The sequence below is a fragment of the Malus domestica genome, chromosome 02 (genome assembly GCF_042453785.1).
Source record: "Malus domestica chromosome 02, GDT2T_hap1".
NCBI classification, from domain to species: Eukaryota; Viridiplantae; Streptophyta; class Magnoliopsida; order Rosales; family Rosaceae; genus Malus; species Malus domestica.
The window spans coordinates 29053536-29073695 of record NC_091662.1 but is presented as its reverse complement, the minus strand read 5'-3'; the positions used below and the strand labels follow the sequence as shown (position 1 = coordinate 29073695).

Here is a 20160-nt window from a genome sequence, read left to right as displayed (position 1 = left end):
GGTGCGACCCCGTTCGCTGCACACCAACTGTTCGACGAAAGGTCGTCGGTCTGGGCAGGTTGGATGAAGAAGACGAAGGCGCTGTGGCGCCAGTTTGTTTTTAAAAAAAACCTGGGCAAAACGACGTCGTTTTGGCCCAGGAAATTTTTTTAAATGACCTGGCCAAAACGACGTCGTTTTGGGCCAGGTTTAAACAAAAAAAAAATGCCCAGCGTGTCCTGGGCAGGTCTGAACAAAAACAAAAATACCAAGCGTGTCCTTTCGACCTTATTTTGCACAGAGCCTTATTTTTGTGCCTTTGCTAGTGGAACCGAAAGGCTCTGCTTTTTATTTTATTTTTTCATTGTTCTTTGCAGATGTAGAGCTGGAATGTAGGATTTTGAACAAGGATTTTGGAGTAGCTGGTCGAGCTATCCTACCAAGACCCGATGAAATGACGATATGCATGCCGTTTCTGTTAAAAAAAAATTTCGCGCTGCGCGCGCTATCCTTAATGACCCCCCAAACATTATTTCCTGGATCCGCCACTGTAAACAAGTTAAGGAATACATAAAGGAAATAAAACGAGAATATGAAAATGACTATAATGAACTAAAACCTTGAATATTTATATGTGAAAATATCTAAATCTGCCCTTTACAAGAATTTTTCTAATATCTTATATACCGAGTGAAAGGGTGGGTTCTTTAGGCTTGTTTAAAAGAAGAAACGTCATGGATATTGTTTTGAAATTACCGATCAAAAAAAGACGGACGATGACTTGGTTCCTTGCTGTACACCAAAACATATAACTTAGTTTATGACAACGAGTTTGTAGCTCGAATAGTTAAAAGCATTTATTTTTGTATTTTAAATCTTGAATTTGACTCCCCTCTACAATATTGATTGTTCTAACGTATCCTCAATAGTCATGTAGGACCATTTTCCATTATTACAAGTCGGTTAGGACAAAATTCAACACTAAGATTCATACTTGTTTTGGTTCGAATAACCTCAAAAAAGGTTTTCTTTATTTGTTTTCCTATCTTTAGTTTCACTGTATCTTTCTGTCTCTTTCAACTAAAATTATAGTTTTAATTATTATCAAAAGATCATTCATCATTTTTTTTTAAATTATAATTTGATACGTGCACAAATAATACCTACAATTACGTCAAATTTTGATTCGCAGAAAATGTACCATAAGTTTTCTTGCAAAATAACTATAAGTTATACATTGCATTTTCCGTCTTTAGATGGAGAAATAGATGCATGAATAAAGGTGTACACCCAATGTTTTTATGATAGTAGAAAGGGATGTGATATACATACAATCATTTTTACTTCTCACACACCCTTCTAATTTTTGGCCGTTGGATTGGATGAATTGAAAAAAATCAACGGAAATACATTAATAAGAGATGTGTGAGAAGTAAAATGAGATTTATGAATAGCACTCCCTAGTAGAAATGCAATTATGAATAGGTGTACAGAAGTTTATGCAGAGCAGGTGGTAACGTTAGGACTAACTGGTGGCTGCAGGATCGAAATATACAAATTCACGCAAATTGTGGTCATTCCCCAAGAGTGAGATTAGGTAGGAGCTCTATTTTTTCATACAACAAGTAGTTACACTTTTTGTGGACCCCACTTCTCACTTCTCCCATGCAAACCGCCGTCCCAAACTAACCGTTCCTACTTTTTTTTAACCGCATTATCTACGCTAGGGGATTGTAGCATCACAATCGGTTAACATTATAGGGTTTAAATTTGTTTTTGAAAAATCAAATTTAAGTTCTCTTACTTATAAGTGAAGATGAATATCATTACACAGTAGTACAAAGTGACAACCATTCCTACCTTTTAACAAGAAAGAATTTATTTCATTTAATAGTTTAACTAACTAATAATTAGCCTTAATAGTTAAGATTTAAGGAAAGGGATCATCTCCGGATCCCTTTCACCAAATCCTTTCAATCAATCAATCAATCTGAGCTCTTAAAATTTGATCCAATAATTACATTTATTATAACTTTTAAAGGAGTTCCTTGTTTGTAGCCGTTGGATCAAATTTCAAGGGTTCGGATTGATTGATTGAGAGGATTTGGTGGAAGGGATTCGGAGAGTATCCCTTTTCAAGATTTAAATCCTCTCTCTTTTATAAAGGAGGAGAAATATTTGAGTGTGCTGAAAATACGGTCTAGTACAATATGTATCATAATGCAATTGGTTAGAATTTTTTTTTTCAAGTTTCCAACCAATTATATTATTATACTTTGTGTACTAGACTGTGTTTTTGGTATACTGAAAAATCCCTCATAAAAATTTACATGTCATGTTTACATTTTTACTGTGACGTTCCGTGTCAATAATATACTTTATAAATTTCTCTTTGCATGATATTTTATTTTTAATACGGATCAACATAATACTATTATTGCATGTAAGTTTACTCTCTCTCTCTTCAATAATATCACTTATATATATAATCTAACTAATTCCATAATAATGAAACTGAAAGATGGACAAGATTGTGCAAATAACAAAATATGAAGGTTGAGCATGGCTAGCCGGCTACCTTATGAGAGCTAATTAAGGTCCTTGAGTTTTGTTTAGGATAATGTTAGGAAAAATAAATTTTTAAATCAAATTTTGTAACTGTTAATGATTAGATTATTACTTTAGTATTGATTAACGTATTTACTTTATATTGGTGACACGTCATTTAGTTTGCAACTTTAGTTTAAAAATTCAGTCTCTCTATCATTAACCTTTTGTTTAGGGCGTACATGCATTTCCTAATTGAGGAAAGGAAGTTATAAAACTACACAACTAGCTTGCCTCCTACAAAGAGTACAGTTTGGTGCCTGTAAAATTGGCTTTGGACATTAAATTATTAACTTATCTCAATTTGCCTCCTACAAAGAGTACCACAAGCTTTGTAAACTATAATTATTATAACATATGGCAGTTTTATTACTAGTAAGACTACATTAGCCAAAGAGTGATGAGTGAAGAGTGATGGGTTAAAAGTTTTAATTCCAAATTCTACACTAAGCTACAACATACTCTAGCCCAAGTGTGATATGTGAGTACGCAGACTATTGGTTTGACACATATAACCTGCTCTAATAAGTCTGAAGATCATTTAAACAATTAGATATAACATTTTGCTTGTCGACTTGAGATTCACTCTCTCAAGAGTAAACACGCAAACTGAAAAGCACATTTGGATTGAGTGATTCAAACTTAGGAATTCAGGTAACATAATGAGATGAATTGTTTGTTTAGACTATCAATCTTTGCTAAGATTTGGAGAAGAAAGAAACGAATGAAACAAACGGATTTGAAATGATTCTTTGCATATAGTAATTTCAAACATATTCATTTAAAATGCACTCCATTTAACTAATTCTAGCAAATACATCTTGCTAGCTCTTTCAAACACATGGGTAGAAATTATTTTGATGGTAGAATTGAATTTTATTTATTATAAAAAGGCAATATCTTTGTTTTTAAAGAACATCCACAGTGACGTTAAACTTTTATTACCAATTGCATTAGTTCAAATAAGTGATTAAACAAGTAGAGTACAGCCTTCACATTACATTATTGAAATTAAAGTTGAAAAGAAAAATTGATTTTTTTAAAACTTTTAAAAATCAAAAGAGATTTGAAAACTGTTGTCATTTTTTCAAATTATTAAAAGGCGTGAACAGTTTAACCAGTACGGATAAGGTCATACGTAACGTACTGGCTCTGAAAGGCGAGACTGAGTCATTCCCTGCCCTTTAACGTTTACCTTGGCAGTTTACCCTGTACCATTCTTAGCCAAACATACCCTCCAACTTTAACAGGTTTTGCATGTGCTATTCTGGTAATTCTGATCTACTTGTCGTCGTGGTCGTCTTTTTACTTCCTCTTTTTTTTTTTTTTTTTTTTTTTTTTTTTTTTTTTTTTTTTTTTTTTTTTTTTTTTTTTTCTCTCTCCTTGTTTTAGGTTCAAATGTTAGGAGTAGGATTATCCTTTCTTTTTTTTTTCTCTTCTCCTCAAATCATATTAATTTTATATAGAAAGATAAATATAAAATAAAGAATAAGAGGGGAGGGAAGAGAAAGATTGAAAGAAGAGGGGACATGTTATGCTAGTCTAAAAAGACTAAAGCCCCCTTGTTTGTACGGAGCAGAAGATTAAAAGCAATAATCAATTGCTTTTTTTTTTTCTTCCCAAATAAGATTATTCTAGAAACGCAAGTGATTCAAAAAGTTTTCTTTTAAAAAATGTTAAATACCTTTTACATTGTAACATTTTAACATCATTTGTGTTGGAATCAAATTTGTCTATATCTATAAACAGAGGCCAAATTCATTAGAATTGTCCATCCTTTCCAATAAGGAAAGAATGGGGTTGATGGGTGGGGGTGTGTGGTTGAATCCAGATTGGATTGCCTACTTATCTCTAAGAAGGAGAATTAAAACACATGTTTAGTTCTAAGAAACAATGGTGTGATGTGCAAAACATCGTGAACCATTCTTGACGAATAGCCTATGACAGGGCGTTTTAGGAGATGAGTTCTCCATGGACGTGTGTACGTGTAGATGGTGGCATGTATGCAGGATGATCCTATATCAGGCTTAAGGAGAATGTAAAAGAGATGTATCTTCTACTATGATTGATTAGAGAATCCAGAGTCGAGTTCCCTGATAAATACCCAGCTAGAGTTTTTCTAGATCTTGAGAGTCTTTGTAGGGAAGTAATCTCCATTAAATCGGGAGATTATCTAGGAGATATCCAATTCTCCTTTGATTATGATTTAGTTGCCTAATCCTCATTATATTCTTATTTGACTTGAATTAGGGTTTCCTTACTTGGGAGACAAGTAATATCTTTAATAGGCCTTAAGTCTAGCCTGTCGGACTAAGGATATCAGACTACGCTCCAGGGGCAATAGGTGTTCCGGCCATACTTGCCACCCAAGGTGCCACGTGTCATATCCCCAGAAAATCATGGCCCAAAATTTGCAAAAATAAGTCACCAAGTTTTAGTTTTGGCATATTACACCTTGTCCACCTCCCTATGTGCTCTACAGACGACCACCTCTCCAGGTGCTCTATAGACAACCACCTCGTAGGTGCTCTACAGACGACCACCTTGTAGGTGCTTTACAGACGATCACCTCTCCAAGTGCTTTACAAATGACCCCCCCCCCAAGTGCTCTACAAACGACAACCTCCCCATGTGCTCTATAGACGACCACATTTTAGAGCGCTCTACGAATAGACACCATTGAATGAAGACCCATTGACCAAGACTAGAGATATTTGTTAGTCTAGATATTTATTGGGTCAACATGGAGATACCACATCACCTCTTCTTTAAGACAATATACTTGATCTTCGTTACGAAGGTAGCATTGGTCTATATAAAGGAAAAGAGGATGAAGGAGAAGGAGGTCTAATGGGATGGGGAAAACTTTATAAAGGAAAAGAGGATGAAGGAGAAGGAGGTCTAATGGAATGGGGAAAACTTACTATTCTTGGGTTTTCCACATGCCAATTAAAAGCTTTGAGCCATTTGATGTAACATTTGTAATCTCACACAAATATATACAAACTACAATGGATGTAGTCCTGTTTATGGGTGGCCCCTATATATCCTTGTGTTCATCCAACTATTAATCTTGATCATATCTTCTAAGTTAACCTTACGATTGATGATCGCTAACCCGCGACCATTTAAGGTTGACCTCTTAATTTTGAGCGTTGACAATTGTGGCATACATTGAGCTCACATTTTATGAAGAAGTTGACTGCCAATTTCATAAAAGGTTAAAAGAGTAAAGTACTAAACATTGAAATTGGTAGTCAACTAGTGCTTAAAATGTGAGCCAAGTCTATGCCACACCAACACTTAATATCTAATTGAACGGTGATTGACAGAGAGGTTAAATTTATATCTCCTAAAGATATAAAATGAGATGTAAATATAGTTTTTAATTCTCAAAATTGCAGCTCAAAATAGAAGATGGTGGTGTTTTCTTTTACTACGAAAGCTAATGTTAAATAAGGGATCCATGAAAACGAAATAAAAATTCATCTCAATCTTCTTGGTTAAATGCTAAACGGTTGGAATAGTTAGTTTGGGCTGGCGGTTCGCATGGAAGAGGATAGAAGTGGGGTTCTTCACACAATCGGTATTTACAATATGTATAAAAAACACAGCTCCTACCTAAACTCTCTCCTTCAAGACTAACCACAATTTGCGTGAACCTTGCATAAACTTTGGTACATTATCTCAATTCTTCAATAATAAAAAGGAAGTGAATCTCACGCACAATTTTTTTTTTTAATTTCTTACACACCCGCCTTTAATTCTAGTCATCGAGCTGATTAAATTAAACGAAAGCAACAAACATGATTGAACAAATGCTTATAAAAGGCTAAAAATGGTGTATGTTCATTCCTCTAACAATAATTGGGTTACACCTTATTATGTCAATTTTCCCGTCAAAACACTGATAAAATTTTCAAAGAATGTACAGCTGAAGCCTTAAGTAGTTAACAATTATTCACCTTTGCAGTACCCAAAAATTTATGTTCGATCTCTGCCTCCCTCTCCGTCGTCACTTGTATAAATGCAAATACTAATCAAATCAAATCTTAACGTTGTCATAATCCTTTTTTTAGGTATCATAAAATGAAGAAAGAGAAATGAATGCAAAGAAACAAACGGAAATTAAAAACGAAGAAAGAAACCTTTTTCAAGTGGCATAAAGTTTATTGAGGCCAAAACAGAGGAAGACAATGGTTTGCTTGGGTCTCACGGCTCCAACTTTTGTCTTAAACGTGTAAAAAAGTGAATGCGATCATTTATAATTATTCAAGATTTTTTTTTAACAAGCAAATAACGAAGAAGCCATGAAGTCTATAAAAATTCTGATCTCTTGCCGGAAAAAATGACCATCAAGTGTTTTTCTTCTTCGCTAGAAAATTCCGAAATTTTCGTTTTGTATGAAATTTATTTTTTTAATAAAAGTTAATCGGGAAAATCCTTGCAAACCCAATTTTATTTCTCTCGTCAATTACAGGATTTAAATATAAATACATAACAATGAACGGAAAAATAAGCAATTAGGAAGAATGAGGCATTGGTAGTTTGCTCTTTCTGTTGCACTCGCATTTCAAATTCTTGTTCTTATAATAACTAGTACTACAAATTAGTATTTCTCTTTACTCATATATAAAAAATTTATATTCGAAGTTTGTAGATCACAAGTTTGATATCAATTTATATTCATACTAATTAATATAAATATATAGCTTTATTAAAACAATTTCATGGGGTAAAAAAAGAAAGAAAAAAAAGTTAGAGAGAAAGTGCAAAATGGGCAGGCAGAATCAAGAATTTCAGAGTAAGGAGATTGTGGATGGGCCCCACCGATGGGAATCTCAGTAACAAACTCCCAGCTCTGCTGCTGCTCTGGCAGATTGGAAAATCTCGGAGAAAGAGAGAGAGAGAGAGCAAATTAAAGATACAATTCTCTCTCACCTCCACAAATATTTGCAGTTTCAGTCCATAATAGGCTGAAGGCAAAGAGACGCAGAGTTTTGGTCCAAAAATGTATCAAGACACGGTAAGCTGCAACTTTGACCCAAACCCTCTTCCCCCACCGCCGCCGCCACAACAACCGCAAGTTCTGATGGAAGAGCTTTCTTTTCATCACCATCACCAAAATCATCATTCCTCCGTGGAGATGGAGCTCCAGAACGAACTTGGGTTCAATGTCGATAACCCATACAACACCACCACTGACCATGACACCAACATCAACAATTCCCATTTGGTGTCCTTTGAGCACCCAACAAATTGGGACAACAACATTCACGGAGTCCATGATCAGATACAGCAACAATTCCCAGATGGTACTACTTCTACTCCATACCCACAACCGCCTGACCTTCTCAACCTTTTCAGCTTACCCAGATGCTCTCCCTCCTCTCTTCTTCAAAACTCATCCATCACCTTCACAAACACGCTCCCAAAAACCTCGACCTCTTTTGGGTTCCTCGGAGACCTGCCCAGCGCGGTTGACACCCCACTGGGGACGGCTTCTTCCGTTCTCTATGACCCACTTTTGCATTTGAACCTGCCTCCACAGCCGCCAATGTTCAGGGAACTGCTTCAGTCTTTGCCACATGGGTACACCTTGCCTGGCTCCGGAAATGGGTCTTTGTTCAGTAGCGGTGGCGATGAGAGGGAAGGGAGCGGAGGAGGGATTTACCCAGATCATGGCACTATTAATGGGTCTATATTTGAGAATGGAGTGATGGAGTTCTCCAGAGAAATGGGTTCTATTGGAAGGGGAAGAAATCTCAAAGGGTCCAAACACCTTGCCATTGATCGCGGTCGAAGACAGCAGTTGAATGACAAGTTCTTTACCTTGAGGAGTTTGATTCCCAACCCCACTAAGGTATAATCATAAAATTCACAATTCCAAATCCCCTTCCAATTTTGATTTTAATGTGCCAGTTTTGTTTTTAATTTTCCAATTTTTGCCTCTGCTTTTTTGGCTTGGTTAATTTAATCTTGCCTAACATTTGTTGCTTGGGATACAAGAATGATAGAGCGTCAATTGTGGGAGATGCGATTGGTTACATAAACGAGCTTCTGAGGACAGTGGACGAGCTCAAATTGTTGGTGGAGAAGAAAAGGTGTGGGACAGAGAGGAGCAAGAGGCACAAGACGGAACAAGATGGCGGTGCCGGAGATGAGAACTGTAATGCGAAGTCTGAGCCTCATGACCAGTCCTACAACAACGGCTCTCTGAGGAGCTCGTGGCTGCAAAGGAAATCCAAAGACACCGAGGTTGATATCCGCATTATCCATGATGAGGTTACCATCAAACTGGTGCAGAGGAAGAAGATCAACCTGTTGCTGTCTGTGTCCAGGCTTCTTGATGAGCTGCAGCTTGATCTTCATCATGTTGCTGGTGGCCACATTGGCAATTCCTACAGCTTCTTGTTCAATACCAAGGTTAGCTTTTTTCACTAGTCCGTCATTAGTCTCAATTTTTTCTCTTTTGATAAAACGATATTCTAAACTTGTCTAATATACGAGAAGGAGAAATCAAATTTGTGTGTAATGAGGCGAACACACTTGACCAACTATGTCCTAATTCACTTAGTTTCGTTTTAATTAATGGGGGGTTTGGTTTTAATTTTGCAGATGTATGAAGGGTCTTGCTTGTATGCAAGTGCTATTGCTGGCAAGTTCATTGAGGTTCTGGACAGACAATATTCAGCAGTTCCACCTACCAGCAGTTATTAGCAACGCATTTGATGGTCATTGGATTAACATTAAGTCTTCTAAATAGTATCATTTTCTTGTGTTGGTTTTACTATATGATTCTGAATACTTTAAATGCAATCCAATATATAAATAGTATCATTCCAATTCCTGTTGGAGATGATTTCTAAATTATATTAATTTCATATAAGCTATTTACTAGCTAGTTCAGTTGAATTACGATTGAAACTAATTTGATTACCAAATTGTCAATGTTTCAAACATATTATTTTGGTTTAAAGTTGAATGTAAACTTGATATTCATGCCTTGTTAGGTGTAGAGGATTGAATTGGAAAGAACAAATCATTATTAGTCTTTGAATAGATGCGAATGAATAATACATTACAAGGACGAATTTCTTACATGCTAACTCATAAAGTTGAAGCTCTATCATAAAACTAATTAGCAATGTTAGGAGTAGTCCAATTACTTATAAAATCACGCAATGTCCTTATTTTCTTCGATGTGGGATTGACACTCTCAAGATGCCCCTCAAGTGTGGCAAATTTTCAAGCCTAACATGTGAATAACACAAATCGGTTGACGTGGGGCACGTGTGGCCGTTAGACTTCACACGCGAGTCTACAACCTGCTATGATATGATAAAGAAAGTTGAGGTTCCACCATAATTCCAATTGGCAATATGAAGAGTAGTTCAATTACCTATAAACATATGCAAGGTTCCTTCTTTTCTCAACATGAGATTGATACTCTCATCACAAACAATACATTACAAGCAACTAGTTTGATGATATAGCAAATGTTACAAGTATCAACTGTTTACATACTAATGTATTTACTTGTACATAGTTTTCAGTAGTTACTTTTTTGGTCTAATTAATATGGTTCGTTTGGAAATATGCTTTCAAATTGGTTGAAGCGTTTTGGTTAAAATGTTTTTGAGTTCCAAAAGTACTTAGAGTGTTTCCTGAAAGAATCACCAGTTTTATGCTAAACAAATATTGCATGAAAAATATATTTTGTGTTATCAATGGAATCAAACTAGAAAAGCCTTCTAATCAAACATTTTAACAAAGTGTCTGATGTGCATTCAACTAAAATGACATTGCACAATTTAGACCGGCACACATTTGCATCTCCCCATCAGGGCACAAAATATGAAAATGGAAGTATCATTGCATCAATTAAAAAAAGAGTAAATTATAGCGATGATTCTTTAATTTTAATCTAATTAGGGCAATGGTCTTTTAACTAAAATTTTATTACCATTGATCTCTCAACTCATCAACACGTACATCAATGACCATATTCGTCAACTCCATTAGAACGTCCGTCAAAATGAGTCATTTGTCATGCACATGAATCTAAATTAAGGGGCAAATATGAAAAATCAAATAGGAAAAATTGTATCAATGATCCCCTAACTTTAATTCAACTGGAGAAATGGTCTCTCAAATTTAACCTAATTAGAGCAATGGCCTCTCAACTTTAACCCAAGTGTAGCAATGATCATTCTAACATAACTCATTTTAACATAATTCTGATGGAATGAACGAAAAGGACCATAATTACACGTTTTGATGAGTTAAAGGGTCAATGATAATGCGAATTTAGTTGAGTAGCCAAGTTGATTAATTACACGTTTTGATGAGTTAAATGGCCAATGATAATGCGAATTTAGTTGAGTAGCCAAGTCGATTAAAATTTAGAAACCATTGCTACAAGTTTGCCCCGCACTCATCTCTTTCCTCCTGATTTCTTCCTGCCTGGTTGTCGTCTTGTTTTCCAACTGAAAATCTTGTGCAACTTCTCCTCACCAAGCAACCACTGTGCTCCAGATCTTTCAAATTGAAATTCCTCTCCTTCAACCTTTGCATGTTGAATTTCACATCAACAGCATCTCGATCGGACTCAAGCTTTCCGACGGTAATTGGACGATTCCTCTAACGCCCGCCATCAAGGTTAGTCTGACACGATTCCTACCTTATTAACATATTGCATGTCAAAATCTGCTTCAAATTTGTGATTTAATATAGTTGGGCTTTAGAAAGTTTTTTCATGATTTTGTCTAATTCAATTTAACGATTAGAAATTTGGCCTTGGGGACTGCAATTTCATCTCCTCCAAACAAATAGATTATCTTTAAATCTGAATTTATAAAATTATGTTCGAATTTATTTTACATCTGATTCAGTTGGATTTAGGGATTGTGTTTTAGTGTTCCTTGGATTGAGTTGTGTATAAAGAAAAAGGAGTGATTTTTTTTGTTTTTTATCCTGAAGAGTTCGTCATGATCATAGACATGAGTCTAATATTATCAAGTAAGATGCCGAGTTCTCTTACATTTGTGAAACAAACTGATTAGATTGCCGGCGTTGCAACAACCCTGAGTACCGAGCTAGAAGTGAAGTGAGAGAGAGAAATGGTGCAGGGGGTAATTTGGGCGACGGCGGAGGACTTGGCAAGAAACAGAGGACGCGTCCTCTCTCTGTATCGCCAGATACTCAGAAGCCTCAACTCGACGAGCTTGCCGCTGAATCTGGCCGCAAGGCTGGCCAAGAAAGCGGAGGCGCACGCAATCTTCATGTTGGCGGCGGAGGAGAGATCCCTGCACAACATTGACGACCTCGTTGATGCTGCTGACTACTCTCTCTCCCTCTTGAGGAAGGGGGAATTACCCAAGTACATTCAATGAGTAAGTTTCTGTTTCTTGTGGATTTTCACCCGAATTGGAGCTTGACCCACTTGGGATTTGGTGTCCAATTGTTGAATTCAATTGGGTTTTTGGGGAATGATTATCATTCGATGCATTTAATTAATAGAAGAAATTGATTGCTTTCTGCATTTTGTTGGAAGTTTTTATGTGCTTTCAGTGATTGATTTACTTATGTGATCTCAGTTAGTTTTAATATTGAAATTGTCCACGTTAAATGATATTTGGTTATTTGGAAGGTCGGTATTTTGGGTTTTAGTTTTGAAGTCGATTAATTAGTGAAATGTATTATGTTTTGTGGGGGGCTAAGGCAGGAGAAAAGAGAGGTTTTAGAGATTAGTAGATAAAATTCATTCATTACTTCTCAAACAGGGATAAAAATCTTTGCCCGTGCTGCAGACTGCAGCATGTGTATTTGGCATCTGATGCCGGTATCAGTATACAGAGTTAGGGTTGTACTAACATATCCAAAAAGCATCAAATTCTTCCCTGCATATGATTTATGGAAGTTGGCATCTTCCAAGTCCTATTTTCAAATGTTTGGTTTTGTATGTCTAGTTCTGGTTTTGTGTTTTTCTTGTGTGGTTTTTTCTGAATACCTTGGACTGGGAAGACTTGGAAAGAGATGACACAAAATCGAGCGCAATGGCGTTCTAAGTTTCATATAGCTGACCCCACTTAGTGGGATAACGCTTTGTTGTTGTTGTTGTTGTTGTTCTATCAAATGCTTATATTGTCACAGATTGTGAACAGCTCGACAGTCCACACCATTGTTTGAACTCTATGGTGATCTCTAGCTATCAAACTCTACATTAATCATTTAATTTGATGTACTGATCATACTTGGAAAGCAGTACCTTTATGGTGATTTCGTACACCACTAGCTATAAATAGTGGGAGGATCGACCTATGTGTGTTTGTTACATATAGTTTAAGTTGCAAATTAACAAGTCTTATAATTGATTAACAAATGTGGTATAGCTGGAATTTTTACAGTATTAAATCATTAGAAAATGACATAAACCATCACATCCTTTCTTGCTTGATGTCATACTTGAAGTTGAAAGCGTTGGTGCTACTGTAAAAACCATCGTCCAAGTCATCAGTAACATGCACTTGATCATTGTTACCAGTGTCGCGACGGGAGTAGGAGAAGGGAACATCACATGAAGCCTTGGCGGCCAGCAGCCTCACCTTCACCACGCTCATTGCCGGCACACCAACCATGCAAACAGCCTCCACTTGAGTTTCGGATGTCTCGGTTTCTCCCCACTGGACCGCCCCTTTAAACTCACCCCCTGAAATCTCAAACTTCATCGCTCCGTTGTCACCTCCTGTGATTTGTGGAATGCCATCGGCTTCAACGTTGGTTTTCGGCTTTATCGAATAAACTCTACTGATATCATTCCAACTGCAAATATTCGACTTCTTGTAGAGCAACTTGAGTACTACGTTTGTGGTTTGTTGGGTGAAGTTGACGGCTTCTCCTGTGGCAATTACCGTGTCATTTTGGTAATTGTAGATCCGGGCATGGGCGAGGCGGTAACTGACATTGTAGATGGTCCTCGACTTAACAGGCTCTTCAACGTGGAGGTGTGAATAAATGGAGAGATTAGAGACGTTGGCGCACATACCAGTAATATCAGTAATCCCGCATGTGTATCTCTTGCAGTACTTCTTGTTCCCTTCGTTCATGAGAGCTATGGCTTTGTCATAAAGCTTGAACGCCCGATACAATGTGTCTTTGTAGTTTTTGACTCGGGTGGTAGGGTTAAACGCGTCCGGCCAGATCCACTTGTCTTTGGCGAGTCTCCAGTATCTTCCGAAGAAACTGTTTTTTATTTGCAAGGTTCCGTCGGGGTTTCTGAAGATCTCATTCGCTGCAATAGGATCACATGCGTCATGACCATCAAATTGGAGATACGGCCCATCTTCTTCGTCGCCTCTGTTGTGCATATCCTTGTCGTCGACCATATTGGCTGTGAGGTAGTTACCATCGTCTCCCTTGAACACCACATGTTTCGGCAATATCACCAGCGATTCCCAATTGACGACTGTGCACACATCGTGCGACTCTGCATTGTTAGGATCGTCTGCTGCGGTTGAGCCTCCATAAAGTACTAAGGCGTCGGAGCTGCTGTGTAACGTAGCGTAACATCCGAGATGGACATGCCGAAATTGGACCACCTGACTATCAATATCATCACAATTATTATTATTTTTATTATTATTATTATTGTTATTATTATTATCATTATTATTATCATGGTCCTTGTCCACCGGATCTACGTAGACCGGCTCGAACAAGGTACATGAGGGTTTTGATTTGTCTTCCTCGGGTTCGTCAGCCCCTGCAACAATCAAAACCTCGTTATCGAACCTATGCGTTCCCGTCACGCTAACCCAATATTTATTGTTGTAACAACATCTAATGTGGACTAGTCCCTTATTCCCTCCATTCTTTGCCGTCTCCACTTCGTACTTTGCGTAATGGCTGCCGGCCTCCTCTTCGGAGAATTTGAGAAACCCGGCTGGTGCATTCTCCTCTCCATCATCTTTTATGTAGCGCAAGAATTTTCTGTTGTGGTTTGATTTCACGACCACAAACCTTGGCAATGTCATTCGATCTGATTTATCTCCCCCTCTGTGTATATCTCAATAGATGTCTAGTTCGCAACATGTATATATATATATATATATATAGGTTTTTTCACTAAAATTAATCACCATGAATATTGCACTCATCCCACACCGTGAATTTCAAGAGCTTGTTGCTTCATGCATGCATGGCATAGTACGTAGTGGTGTCCCTTATTGATCGACGCTTGTGTTGGGCCTTCTTGTATATATAGAGAAAATTTTGCACGAATGGTGAGGCTTCTTCCAGGTGGCTATCTCAAAGTCAAGCCTGAGATTTTTTGAAATTTTTATGCTGTTAAAATTATAGGCAAAGTCTGCTTCCCGTTGTTTGTTTCATTAAGAACTTCATGCTCGTCCTCCCATGACAAAGTAGTGGCTGGAGGGTTTGGAGGAGTGTTGGAATTGGGAGGTAGTTTAGACTAGCAGGCTAGGCTATAGATACAACAATTTTTAGACATGAATTTAGACTTCCAAAGTAAGATCGGCTGGAGGTGGAAACGGGTTGAATTATTTCAATTTACAAAAGACTAAAAAAAACTTTTTATTCTATTTTGATATTTTTGTTGCAAAATATAAAGGAATGTATTTTTTATTTTATTTAATTAGGTATTTGATTTATTTTATTTTTTTAACAAACGATAGCGTTAGAGGGTTAAAATGTTAAATGTTTGAGAGAGGGGGATCGAACCCGCACAAAAGGTTCATAAGTGTTATTGCTTTCCGCTACCGTGGTAAAGCGCCATCTACAATTAAGAATTTGATTTGATCTGGGTATAGGTTTCCTTGTCTTGTGGACAAAGGTTTGATTTGATTTATTTCCTGTTATTGATTTGGGTATTGCTACTTTGTAATCTTATAAAAACATCCTTATGAAGAAAAATAAAGTATTCAAGTTTGTGAGATTATTTAAGAATTCTAACTTTATCCTACATTCTTTATTTTCAACTTTTAAACTGTCACTTAATACTACGATTTAGTGGTATTCTTTTTTACTTATGAGTTAGAGGTTTTATGTTAGATTCTTGCCAAAGGCGAATTTGAACCGTATTATTATGGTGGGCTGATTGTGAGACTTAGCCGACTCCTCTTCTCCTTAGTGTAGATATTGTTTATTCAAAAAAAGAAAACTTTTTAAATCTAACTTAATTCTTTAAGTAAAATTCGAGTTTGTGGCATCAGCAAGTTAATTGTTTATACGATTGAGTTAATGAAATAGAAGAAAATGAGAAATGAAGAATGATCACAAGATGTAAGTGAGTCATAATAGATTGTTAAGGTAAAGTACGACTTTGTGCAAAGTAAAAGTGGTATAACTAAAGATTAAAAAATGATAAACATACGCCCTTTTTAATTTTTTTACACATGTATATTTAATTTGACGGTCGTTGTTTCTATTTGATTTTTCAATTTGACGACAAAAGTTGATAAACACATCTCTTTTTTTTTTTTTTTAATTTTTTTTTAAAATATTGATTTGTAGCTGCAAAAGTTTTGTTTTCGTATGTATCGATGTTTTCTAATTTTATTTTGTACCAAAATTTATATAAATTATTATTACACTTAAATATTTGAGTACTTTGTTCTCCGCACATATTTCTACCCATAATAGAGTGTGTAAGTTCGAATGGAATTTGATCAAACATTTTTTTACCATTTTATTAGAGCTATGTTTAATTACCTATAATATTGGTACATTTAAATTTTTGGTACATTTTGTTTCTTGGTACATTTACAATATAAACCTACCATAAGTTTAATTTTTTTTTACATAACTATACGTAAAAGTTTAACAGATTAATGAAGTTTTCTTATGAAAGTACTAATGAATTTTACAGATTAATGAAGTTTTCTTATGAAAGTACTAATGAATTTTTTTTAATGGAAGAAGTGACTATATACATATATATAGAACGGATCTGTGACACTATATTTTTTACACAAGATTTGATACAAATTTTAAACCATTACAATAGCTCACTTTTAATGGTTGGGATGTAATATGACATGTCAATTGATTATTAATTTTATCAAACAATACATGTTGGAAATAAAAATTTGAACTTTCCAATTATAATTTCTCTCTTGCCTATATCATTAATTATATATTAAATATGTTTGATTCTCTTTTTTTTCCCTTTAATATGATTTGCTTGATCTCTTTCTTGTTTGTTTATAATTTTCTCTTTGTTTTTTGTCTCTTTGTCATCTCCGAATTTCTTGCAGTCTCATGTCCTTTGGAATTCTTTAAGAACTCGTTACTATTTGATTGTACAAGTCCACCTAATTTTGTTGTCCTTAATCACCAGCCGTCTCTGAGATTTTGAGGGCCATGTGCGAAATTTCTAAAAGGGCCCCTCCTTAAGATAGTTTTAAAAAAAGTAGAACAATGTATTGATATTTGAAAGCAATCACTTAAATCAAAACAAACTTTAGCACTCACTGATTGTAAGTTTACAAATGTCATTAATCATAAATAAAAAAGCTACAAACATAACCTTCAATAAATAATCAAAAGCAGTTCAATATTAAACAACCAAACATGGATAAAAATTTCAAAACTCTAACTTTATAATTTCACTTGAATATATGACATTATTCCATAATAAAGTTGAAAAACCATCGTTTTTTGGGGTGTTATTATTGACAATTAGAATATTTCATTGCACTCCAAATTTTTATATTGAGTAATGCTAGAGAGACTAAATTTATAGACAAAATTTTGTAAATTAGACATATGAATTGATGATTAGATTATTATTTAAACGTTGATATATGTGCTCATTTTCTATTGGTGAAACATCATTTAGTTTAGTCTTCCTAACATTACCCTTTTATAATTAAAAAAGAAAAAAAAATTACTCTTATAAGGAATGCAATGAGATTTTAAAATGCTAACAAGATCCATTTTCTAAATATAGAACATTATTACATAATATTAGATGGCAAAATTTTGGGGACCCCTTCAAATTTGGGATCCTGTGCGACTGCACCTTTCGCCCCCCCCCAAATAAAAGCCCCCTCAGTTAATCACCATATGTGGTTGTTTTTAGTTTTTAGTTTCTAGAAACAAACTGTCACAGCCCGTCCCGGAGTATTATTTTTCGACGGCATGAAATTACAATTATACCCTTGAACCTTACGGTGTGTGATATGTTGGTTGCGGTTTCATTCTTAATTCTTCCTAAGTTTTGGAACACTTTGGACTTAAGTGTTTTGTTTTGGTTTGTTGGGGACAAACTAGGACCACATAACATACCCACGCACCACACCCGTGCATTCTCTCTTTCTCCTCCCTAACGGATTTTCCTGAAAATCCGTACAATTGTACGGACGAACTCGGAACCAACCATACACGCACGGATCGACGTCAAAAAGCTACAATTCGAACTCCTTGCAAGTCTTTGAGTTCATATATGCTATTTTTAGATCGTGAAACCCTTGAAACCCCTCGAAACCATAACCCCCGATTTGAGTAATGTTCACGTGGTCGTAATTATGGATGTTTCAGGGGATTTTAAGCTTGTAGGAAGCTTTAGGACATTCTTACAAAACTTGGAGAAGAAAAACCAAGAAAATTGGACGTCGGGAGACCTAGTTTCGACGAGTTGCAAATTGGCAGGATTATCGAGGAATTTTCCGGCGTGATTCCGTGATTTTTGGAGCTTGAAATTGGTAAGAATGTGTTCTACTCATTGTAAGCTTCAATTTGGTATAAGTTTCATGAGTTTGGTGCAAAAATGAAGAAGCTATAAGGATTTTAAGATTTTCCAGTTTTCAGCGACGGCGACGGTCGCCAGAGTTCGAAGGTAGGGGACGACGGAATATTCCGTCAATTTTGATGGAATATTCCTAATGGCGACTAACGGCGTTAGTTGATTTTAACGGAATATTCCTAACGGTCGTTAGGCCTCAGTTAAGGTTTGGTCGCTCGTGGGTGCGCGTAGGGCCGTGCCTCCACTGGCGCGTGGATGGTCAGAAAATTTTTCTAAAAAATGTTCGTGAGGTTGTGTAGATCATGTTGGTATAATCAACCATTTGAGCAATGTATGAGAAGTTATTAACTATGTGCTAATAACGTTTATTCAGTTATTTCGCATATAGGTGATACCTATCCTGAGGACGAGCGCAGTCAAGGGTGACTCAGGGGCTACGACCCTTCGACATACCAGTGAGTGGGCTTTTGGTTTTAGTATATATTTATATACTTGATATTTTCCCAGAAAATGTGTTTAAATGAAAGTATGCTTTGAAATGCCATGCATATAAATTTATATTCAGCATATGAATTAGTATATGATGCATAATATGAATTGGTGTTGTGGACGTTCAGGTAAGTACCAGGTGAGTTATGTTTTGTTATATGAGATATTAATAATGTGAGATGTGATTGAGAGCTCATAAACCTGCACCCCGAGTGATTGTGATTTAGCCAGAGATATGACACATGCCTGTTTATGATGTCACATCCCACACCATATGCTCACATTGGATCCAATTTAGGTGCACAGTCTTGTCGTACAGACCACTATAGGTGGTTCCGACTCGTAGGTGACTAGCGATTTATCGCACAACTATCATGAAAGTGTAGCATTGAGCATAACTATATTACACCCAGTCTTGTTGTACAGACCATTACAGTGGTTTCGACTCGTGTGTAGTGTAGAGCCATATAGGTCACTTGTGGTGACTTCGGCTAGATTGATTGATGAGCTATGAATTTAGCCATACAGACCTCTGTAGGGGTTCCGGCTAATATGTTATTCTCCATGAGCTTATTTTCACCTGAGTTACTTATTCTGATTTATATTTGGCATGGCATATTTATGTTATGGATATGTGAAGCATGATTTGAAATATATATATATATATATATATATATATATATTTATTTATTTATATTCTATTTCTGGGAAAATTATACATGTTTTACGTCGAGGGGTTAGAGCATTTGATAAATGAAATAATTTTGAAAAACTTTGTTTTTGCCCACTCACGTTTTCTGTTTTGTGCCCCTCCAGGTTTTAGGTAAGCTTGTTCGTTGGTGGCTTACGAGGATTGAACGAAGGTTCTGACAAACTATCACTATGTAGAACATCTTTGGGTGTGGTTTAATTAGTACTTGTTTTTTGGACTAAACTTAGGCTTCTTACGCTCTGATTGTGTATTCACACATATTCTAGCACTTGTCTTAGCCAGTACCTTTATGAGTTGTTTTTTATTTATTCGTATTCTCTATTATCATTATTGCTTCCGCACTGTGTACATGGCTACGTCACCCTCACGTGACGGCTAGCATGCCTTGATCTCGGTTGGGGTGTGTCACAAACCCACCACTTGACCGAGGAGACACACGTGAAAGAAATTGACTCGCAGAACCATCTTCCTAATATAAAAAAAGGATAATCCCAATCTCTGTGTCAAGTTCCTGGCCATGTTTGAGGGTTTGTATAAGAATAGACGAGTCCAACTTGATGATTAAGTATAGGGGTGTGCTATCCATACACCCCTTTTTACTTATCAC

The 20160-nt window shown here is 36.2% G+C and overlaps 1 protein-coding gene and 1 long non-coding RNA gene across 2 annotated transcripts; both read left to right on the top strand.

The window, feature by feature from the left end:
• Positions 1–7464: 7464 nt before the first annotated feature.
• Positions 7465–9459, top strand: LOC103418457 (transcription factor bHLH91-like). The gene is made up of 3 exons (XM_070817747.1): positions 7465–8449; positions 8596–9012; positions 9205–9459. Exons 1-3 carry the CDS (start codon positions 7598–7600, stop codon positions 9304–9306), a joined length of 1371 nt encoding a protein of 456 aa, XP_070673848.1. The 5' UTR covers positions 7465–7597; the 3' UTR covers positions 9307–9459.
• Positions 9460–10997: 1538 nt separating this feature from the next.
• On the top strand, positions 10998–19883 carry LOC103408156 (uncharacterized). Its single transcript, XR_003768927.2, has 3 exons — positions 10998–11247; positions 11652–11981; positions 19658–19883. It is a non-coding gene; the product is annotated as an uncharacterized lncRNA (long non-coding RNA).
• The last annotated feature ends 277 nt before the right edge of the window (positions 19884–20160 follow it).

Excerpts from the sequence above, each read along its gene's own strand:
- LOC103418457 (XM_070817747.1), top strand. The coding sequence starts at position 7,598 with ATGTATCAAGACACGGTAAGCTGCAACTTTGACCCAAACCCTCTTCCC. Across the intron at positions 8,450-8,595 it reads TGATTCCCAACCCCACTAAG|AATGATAGAGCGTCAATTGT; the intron begins GTATAATCATAA and ends TTGGGATACAAG. Across the intron at positions 9,013-9,204 it reads GCTTCTTGTTCAATACCAAG|ATGTATGAAGGGTCTTGCTT; the intron begins GTTAGCTTTTTT and ends TTAATTTTGCAG.